This window comes from Azolla caroliniana, unplaced genomic scaffold, assembly GCF_043228905.1.
Source record: "Azolla caroliniana isolate FFs.n. ecotype wild unplaced genomic scaffold, voAzoCaro1.0.p SCAF_22, whole genome shotgun sequence".
NCBI classification, from domain to species: Eukaryota; Viridiplantae; Streptophyta; class Polypodiopsida; order Salviniales; family Salviniaceae; genus Azolla; species Azolla caroliniana.
Genome location: NW_028230457.1, coordinates 4,822,831 through 4,831,600, shown reverse-complemented (window position 1 = coordinate 4,831,600; position 8,770 = coordinate 4,822,831). Strand labels below are relative to the sequence as shown.

The 8,770-nt window shown below is 38.4% G+C and overlaps 1 protein-coding gene across 1 annotated transcript; it reads left to right on the top strand.

Annotated features, from left to right (window-relative positions):
* Positions 1-2,227: 2,227 nt before the first annotated feature.
* LOC147849862 (uncharacterized) lies at positions 2,228-4,237 on the top strand. Its single transcript, XM_087336935.1, has 4 exons — positions 2,228-2,813; positions 3,007-3,148; positions 3,521-3,578; positions 3,735-4,237. The coding sequence occupies exons 1-4, from the start codon at positions 2,241-2,243 to the stop codon at positions 3,805-3,807; spliced, it is 846 nt and encodes a 281-aa protein (XP_087193061.1). The 5' UTR covers positions 2,228-2,240; the 3' UTR covers positions 3,808-4,237.
* Positions 4,238-8,770: the final 4,533 nt, after the last annotated feature.

Below are 8,770 nucleotides of genomic sequence, written 5' to 3'. Positions count from 1 at the left end.
CCACTCTCTCTTTTGAGAATTAGAACTTGAGGCTAGTACATTAGACCAATTACACGTCAACATATCAAGATGTATATAAGAAGATTCACCTAAGATTTGGTGGTACAAATAATCATGAGGACTATTGGAAGTCCAACTATCACCAAATTGTGTTACCATTGATTGTAGATAACAATCGGCAACGGCTCAGTTTGCGAGTGTCAAACACAAATCGTTTAAAATATTTGAAACGTAACCCGAACCGAACAAAACCACGAAACCGTTTAAATCGAACCATTACAAAAAATCCAAAGCCGTTCAAACCATGGTTTCGTGGTTTGGTTTTGGTTTTCAAGTTAGAGCGATTTTCCATTTTCAATTTTAAAAGGTTTAAATTTTATTTCAAATATTTGAAATATTAATTTGTCAAACGTTTTACAATTTCTCTAAAATGTGAGAAGGAGGTTAAAAAATGAAAAGGTTGAAAAAAAAAATTCAAGAAACTAATCAAAGAGGAAAACCCTAAACTGGAAAAACCGTTTAAACCGAACCGAAACTATTGATCTGCCAAACTGAAGCGAACCGTACTTGGAAGCTGAATCAAACCAAACCGTTTAAACCATTAAGCTGTTAACCCGCGGTTTCATGTTACCGTTGCTAATTGCAGATGGGTGGGCACCATAGACATTGTTGATGAAATGGTCGTGTTCATTCCAATTGGGCAAACCCTATTGGTTCGTCAAATAAAAATAAACAATAAATGAAATTTAATTAATTAATTAATTAATTAAAAAATTATACAATGACAAACACGTGCTTAAATTGGAGGCGCACGTTCTGCCCGTGCTTCTTTTTGTTTTCTTCTTCTTCCTTTCTTTTTCTTCTCTTTTATTTTTTTTAATTTTTTTGCCTTCCTCTTTTTTTTTCTTTTTTCTTTCTTTTTTTCTGGTGTGTGTAATTTGATTTAATTAACTTTATGTCTCCTCTTGATTTTCTTTAAATAACAGTAATTTGCAATAAGTGAGCTTCCATTTCTAAAATTCTCTTCTTCTGCACATGTCTATGATTTAGTTAAGCTATATATATATATATATAAATTCATTCATAGTTTATGTATGATCTGTTGTGACTGGCTATGGCGGATTTGATGAAGAAAAGCCAAAGAATTCCTTCAAATTTCAAGCATAATACTGATTATGTTCATGCAGAAACGTTGGTGGCCCTTGATTTCCTTGGCCTTCGATCTATGATCAGGATCAACGGCCCACATCCCTCGCCTGTTTCCGTCATGGATCCATCTTCTGCCTATGGAAATATGGCATTTAATTCAGGTAAAACTATTTCTCTGCCTACATTTGCTTGAATTTTTGTATTAATGCTCTTTTCTTTATAGTTAATGGAAGCCTGTCTTTATTTTCAGTTAAATTATGCCTTTTTTAACCAGTTTTCTGTTTGGATTTTCTTCTTCTTCTTCTTCTTCTTCTTCTTCTTCTTCTTCTTCTTCTTCTTCTTCTTCTTCTTCTTCTTTTGTTTTGAATCAATATCTGATTTCAGTTAATGTTTTTCTCTCCCTTTTAATTTTGTGGATTTTGTTTTTGTTCTTTTATTAATGTGACTTACTTGGTCTCAATTAATAAGCTTCTACAGTTTTGTTTTGTGTTGTTTTGATTAATGGGTTCTTAATATTATTCTCATTATTTGGTTGGTTTTTAATATTCATGTTCTTAAATTATTGATCCCTCTTTTCCACTAATCGTCTCTTAAATTGTGAGTTTACTCGACTACTCTTCTCTTAATCAAGGTTTCTTTCAACTAATCATCTCTGAATCAAAGGAGTACCTCCACTAATCAATCCTGTCCGAATTATACACTAATCTTATCTACAGCCATCAGTGGTTTGTCTTCACTAATCCCCTAGACTACATAATCGTGGGTTATCTCCACTAATCTTCTCTTAAATATGGGTGACCTCCATTAATCTTCCTTCTTAACATTTCCACTAATTGCCTTTATGAATCAGTGGGTTAACTCCCACTAATTCAGAGGATCCTAATCAGTGGTCTTAAACATCTGGGATTAGTGAGTGGTCTTTAACATTTTTTTGTGATGAAGTGATCTTCAACATGTGAGATTAGTGCCCTAATCTCAGTCATTAGTTTGTGTGTCATGTAATGAATGGTATGTCAATACAGTGTATGATGATGATGATGTGTGTGTGTGTGTGTGTGTGTGTGTGTGTGTGTGTGTGTGTAGGGACATTCATGGGTTCACAAGCAAACCATGGATGGAATGATACCATTATGGATGCCCATACCTATAGTCATACCCATGCCTATACCCATGCCCATGCCCATAACCATACCCATACCCATGAGATGAACACTACTAGACAAGGAGTTAATATGCTATATGAATATGGACACATGACCATGCCATCCTCACCTTCATCACCATCACCATCACTACAATCCTCTTCATTCCAACCTAATAAGCAGAAGTATGGCCATCATTGTCCGGCCCCGCCACTACCATTCTTGAGTAGCAACATTTGCCCTACCCAACAATGGCCAACACCGCAGATCCAGATGCAATTCACCACTATGGAGCCCACCCAATTATCGGCATGTCCGCCACAAGCCATGGGGATCAATCTCGACACATCGCCCGATTTGTCTAGGCAGCCGAAATCCATAACGATGAAGAATAAAGAGCTTCATTTGGTACAACCTTCTTCGATCCACTCGAATGTTGGAGGAGGATCGGGGGCCCCGGAGCAACTAACCATCTTCTATCGTGGGAGTGTGTGTGTGTACAATGATGTCTCATTAGCCAAGGTATACATCCGTACAAAACAAAACATCATCGTCGATTCAATTGAATCCAAATGAATGCATTCAACCATTGTTGAGTGTAATTGGAGTGAATTCATTGTTGGGTTCAATTGAATCCATATGAATGCATTAAAGTTTTAAACCATTGGTGAAAGCAATTGGATTGAATTCATTGTTGATGGTGTTATTGTACTAGGCCCAAGAGATCATGATGATGGCTTCAAAGAATGTTTTACCTGTGAGGAACACCACTAAGGATGGCATGTCTAGCATGGATTACCATCCCTTGATTCCACAACAAATGGTTAATGATGCAAGTATGGGTGATGTCCCCAGAGGTACTGCACAATTCAATCACTTCCTAATAATTTTCAAGTTTTTCTAATCTTTTTTTGTCGAATTTCTACACAACAATATTGAATTGATTCAAAGTTCCATGTAATCAAACAAACTACATATTCTCTTGTACGTGTATATCGTTCCACATATGTGTCACGGTGTGTTGATCATTCCGTTCAATCTTTTTGTTTACATCTATGCATATGTTGTCCATATGTGTTGATGTGTTGATCATTTCGTTCAATTTCGTTCACATCTAAAGCGTAAACCATTCATATGTGTCGATCATTTCGTTCAGTTTTGTACGCATCTAAGTCATATATCATTCATACCATGTTGATCATTTCGTTCCATTTTATTTGCATCTATAGCGTTGCCGCAAGCAAGGAAGGTGTCGTTGGCTCGGTTCCTCGAGCGACGCAAACAAAGGTTTGTGATCTTTATCATCTAATGTAATGGAATGTGTAGTAATGATCTCATATTCTCTTAACTTTGTTTTGATACAGCCATGTACATAGAATTGTCATGCTAATTGTTATAAACTAAGAAGCATTTCCGCGTTGACTTTTTTTTTTAACTCTTTAGGATACGAATGACGATGGCGCCATATAACATGTTGTCAAACAGACCTTCCTCTCAAGGCCGATGTATTGATTAGTGAAATCGATGGATCGACTTGTGACATAAAAAACTCTTGGAGATATGGAACATAGAGAGGATTTTTGTATTTCACTTCATACATGAGAGGTAGGAAGATGTCAAAGAAGAAGACGGAATGAACCCATGGACTCTAAGGGTTACAAATTAATAATATGTCAAAGTTGTGGAGATATACCATAAAATTAGCAAGGGATTGATTGGCTTTATTAATATGATCATTCAAGTGATATACAAGACTTCTAATGATATTCACACCTTGTATTGTTGAATAACAAATTATATACCCTCATATGGTTTTGATGCCAAAACCAAAAAATAAGATGAATTGTAATGTGCCCAAGTCATATATATGGGCAAATGAATCCATTTGTATTTTGTTGGATGGTAAATGAGCTTACAAACATAAAAGCACATATATTATGGAGTGACATGCTAATCACCGAGTAAACTTAAGTTGAGAATAATTTGCTTTCCAACCAAGTAAAAAAAGTTAGAATATAGTGATTTCCAAGGGCTTTTGACACTTTTTATCACCCTTCAAACTCTTATATTGTTGTTGTGCCATACAAGATGTGAGTTATTTTTTATTACACACTGAGCGATAAGTTGGATACGTTATGTATGTGTGGTTGAGGTTCAAAACAAGAAAAGTGTAGGAAATGATTGATCACAAGACTCACTTCACATCAAAAAAGTTTTGGAATGCTTGAATTGTCGATTAATTTGAAATTATACAAGATGTTCCTATATGAATTGATGATAAATTGTCTTTTATGGAACTTTACCTAAAGCAAATTAATGTGAGATGGCTCATAAACAAACAAAAGTGTGACTCCTTGTGTAACACTATATTTCTTCTCGTGCAATATGAAGTATCCTAAAATGTGAGAGCCCCAACAAAATTTGAGACACTATCCGAAGAAGCCATATCATATGAGGCGATGGGAGTTGTATAATGTAACACAAGATCTAATCTCTCCATTGAGTGCATGTGGAAGTTGGGAACCAAAGTAGGATTTGTACCATAATTTTACCCCCCTTGAAAAGTTACGAAATAACGACATTTCCAAAACCCTTGCCCATATCAAAATGGTTATGTGGTTTCGCTAAGTAAAAATATGCTTGGTTGTTTTGTGAAACTTGATGGTAAAAGAGTCGACACTAGGCTTTACAAGATTTCAGAACAAGATGGACAAAGAGGCTAGGTAGATCTCCGATCAACATTCAAAAATACCTAGGGAAGTACATGTTCATTCATATCCATGATAAGTTTCCAAGGGTTACACTAAACACAAGGCATTGCAAGTACCACCAAAGCACAATAACTCTCCTTCATGCAATACATACATTCATTAGGTAAAAGACTCTCCTTGATTTCTTATAGGATTAGGAGAATGGTACGACGTGTGTTGGTAAAGCTCGTGGATTCAAGCTAGTGTTGAGCGACAAAGAGCATTTGATAATCATTTGAATGAAAATTGCCATGTCTGGTGTGGGTTTCGTTGACATTAACAGTTCGACATGTTCAAATGGTGATCGGATGGAATCGAGGACGTAGTCGAAGTGTGCAAGCTCAGCCTAGGACATTGGTTTATTCCGAACTTTCGTGACAAAATACATAATGGTTTATCCAAACAAGTTGGACACTCTCCGAAAAGAACCAACCCTACAAGGGCACGATGGTGTCCCTGACTATAAAATACATAATAATTTGGGTGCAAGTCTCAACACACTCTCTCTCTCTCTCTCTCTCTCTCTCAAAAACTGGACCCCACAAGGAGACGCAAGGGCATCCATCCATCCTATCATGTGTGTATAGAATCAAAATCTTGCTTAAAGCGTTTGGAAGGAAGGGGTACCAAGTGGAGAGAGATGAAGAGATGCCATGGGCCATGAAAAGCCTTCGCTAGGGTGGCCAAAAGACACGTAGAAATCATCGCCATCACCATCCCTCTCTCTTCACAACACATCAACACATCAACACACATACACATACACATACATCCATAGGTTGGGGTAGGAATTAGGGTTTCCTTTTCACCATGTTCATCCACGCCCCTAGGAGCAAGTCCCAGAATGCCCATCGCTCTCAAACCCTAAAGAACATGCGCTACGAGGATTCGCTCCGCGACCGCCTCGCCTCCATCCAACAATACAAGCACCTCATGATGCGAGCCGAGTTCGCGCGAATCCGTGGACATCCGCCCCCCAAGGCCAAAGACGAGCAAGAAGAGGCGGACGAAGCGCTCCGGGAAAGGCGGAGCCGTGTGAAAGCCATCCTCGCCCATGAGGAACGCTCCATATCGGCTGAATTGAGCCGAATGTCATCGAACCCATCCGATTTGGCTACTAAAATTGGTCATGATTTGCCCGTCTCCTCCCCCCCCATCGAGAGGCGAGCGTGGCTTGAAGATGAGGCACGGCGGCTTCGGGTGGAGCGCGGGGCAAGCCGCCGGATGCGAGAGATTTACGAGCCACGGGGATCTGGAAGTTTCCGCGAGGAATCGGAATCTGCCACGGAACCGGGATGGCAAGATCATGGCTCGGCAGATCCTATCGACATTCTCCGCGAGCACTTGCCGTTGGTCGAGAAGCTCCGGGAGCCCGAGCGAGAGCGCATCGAGGCCGACATGATCGACATGAACAAGAGGTGGTTGCAAGAGGAAGAGGAGCTCCAAAGGGAGCAATTTGAGAAGAGGTGTGTCATGTACAATAGTAGCCAAGACTTCCATGCCAAGAAGGTATTGGGCACCTCATTAGATCAAAAGAGGTTTTTTGGTGGTCTCGATGACAACGATTCCCATGAAAAGACCATGTTAGAGGTGTTGGTGTTGGAGCGAGATGTGGAGGAAGATCGAGAAAGGAGAGAGCTTCGGAACGCGCATCGGCGCCAAGCGCTGGATTATGTGGCGCACCTCCGGGAGGCCCTCGACAAGCAAGTGTCAGATGAGCTCGAGGCGATATCGGTCAAGTGTGAAACCGAGGGTGGAGGGACGAAACGAAAAGACGACAACTACGACATGAGGAGGTGGATCCTCGAGCGAGCAGCCCGAAAAACTTAAGGTTACTAGTCATTGTGGATGCCATTGATTTTTAACCCCCTTTGCTTTTGCTTTTCAAATACAGTATTAGGGTTATTTTCTTGAGCACCCTTTCCCGCTCGAGATGTGTTAAGTTTGGTAGTCATTAGAGAGTTTGGTCGAGATATGCATCATTTCAAGTTTGCTTTGTTTGTTTGTTTGTTTGTTTTTGTTGTCTTTTGTATCAAGGAAAACATGAGCGAGTGGCCCCATGCAATGTGGAAAAAGATTGATGCACAAATGTCCAAAGATTGAGACAGTTAAAGCTTTCGGTGATTAGATCAAGAGAACAAACTAACAAGCTGAATGGAGCGGTGTGAGAGGTTTTTTTGTTTTCATGCATGAAGATAGTAGTCTAGTAGTAACATAACACAACAATGTTTCTATGTCAACAAGAAGTCAAGGGAGGACAATAAAACATACTTTTTATACACAACAAAACAAAAGAGCAGCTCTTGTCGAAGGCTTTCGTGACTTCTTTTATCTCTTTTTCCTTTGCAATACAAGTACCAATTCAAAATGAGCATTAGTTTGACGAAGATTATTTTTTCGAAAATACCCTTCTTAAAGATCCGAAACTATGGCTTTCTCTATGAAAACTTTATAATCACGTTCATCTCTTTTGCTAACCAATACTATTAAACATACCATGCCTACCTTCAACAACTTTGAATTCGATTTTCGATTTCGTTTTCCTTTAAAACCAAGATTGTTGCTTGACAATGTTCAAACTATATGAAGATTCGCCTTATGCATCGACACATGAAAGGCAAGACATGCATGCAACCTCACACAGTTAATGAAGTCAAAATTTAATTAGCATTACATGGGAAATGTTGGATATTTTCTATATTTCTAAACACGAATGAATTAAAAATAACATTGTCAAACTATAACATGTCATAAAAACCATCTCATTTTTCCCACTTAGTGATGAAGAGCCGTCATTTCTAAGTCACGCAATTCATTATTCTTCTATACTATCGAATTAAAACACAACAATGTATGGTTTATGTTTTGAGGCCACATAAACTAAATTTATGCCTAATACATCTTAACAAGATTCACCAATATGTATGTCTTTACTCGTTTACTAAAAGAATTGCATAAATTTCTAGTGTAACATGGCACAAGAACCTTGTGCTATTGCCAATAGTACTTCTGTAAGTTTCTTGTTAAATATGACATGAGGACCTTGGCAGCAATTAAACTGGTGGTGACCAACGATGTAATTAACTCAACACAAAGAAACATGTACAATGTGGTCTTTGAAAAGAGATGTTATGATTTGAGCCAAAGTGATCTAGGACTACAAGTGAACTGTCACAAAGAGTGCACAAGGGCCTCCTAGCTTGCTCAAACTCATACGTCAATGGAGCCACCAATATGTTATTATCCTTGGAAGACCACACATGCCCAAATATTCACTAGCTCCAAACACATGTTAGGATATAGTTATAGGAAACACACATTTATCACACAAGGCACAAACACTCGAGAGGGGCACGTTTCTAACATAGAGAAATGTCTTCAAAATAAAATTATTGGAAACGTGCATTTATCACACAAGGCACAAACACTTGAGATGGGCATGTTTCTAACATAATTCTCATGTTTTATTGAGAAAATATGTTTCACATAAAACGCAAGGATAGTTTAAACCTTGTCAACCATTGTGTTGGATGAGACCTCATTTTCTTTTATTTTGAATCAAACTCAAAGACCAGTCTCTAGGACAAAAAGAAGTTGATGGAAAATACTTCACTCGTACGAAATCATTTCGGTATACAAAACAATTGCTTTGACTTTTTCTTACCAAGGTCACATGCAACAAATGTTTTGTTTTACTAAATTCAATTTACATTATTGTTTCGAATATTT

Bases quoted from the DNA above. Each gene is read 5' to 3' on its own strand.
- LOC147849862 (XM_087336935.1), top strand. From the start codon at position 2,241: ATGGGTTCACAAGCAAACCATGGATGGAATGATACCATTATGGATGCC. The intron at 3,149-3,520 runs GTACTGCACAAT...TTGCATCTATAG, and splicing joins TATGGGTGATGTCCCCAGAG to CGTTGCCGCAAGCAAGGAAG. The intron at 3,579-3,734 runs GTTTGTGATCTT...TTAACTCTTTAG, and splicing joins CTCGAGCGACGCAAACAAAG to GATACGAATGACGATGGCGC.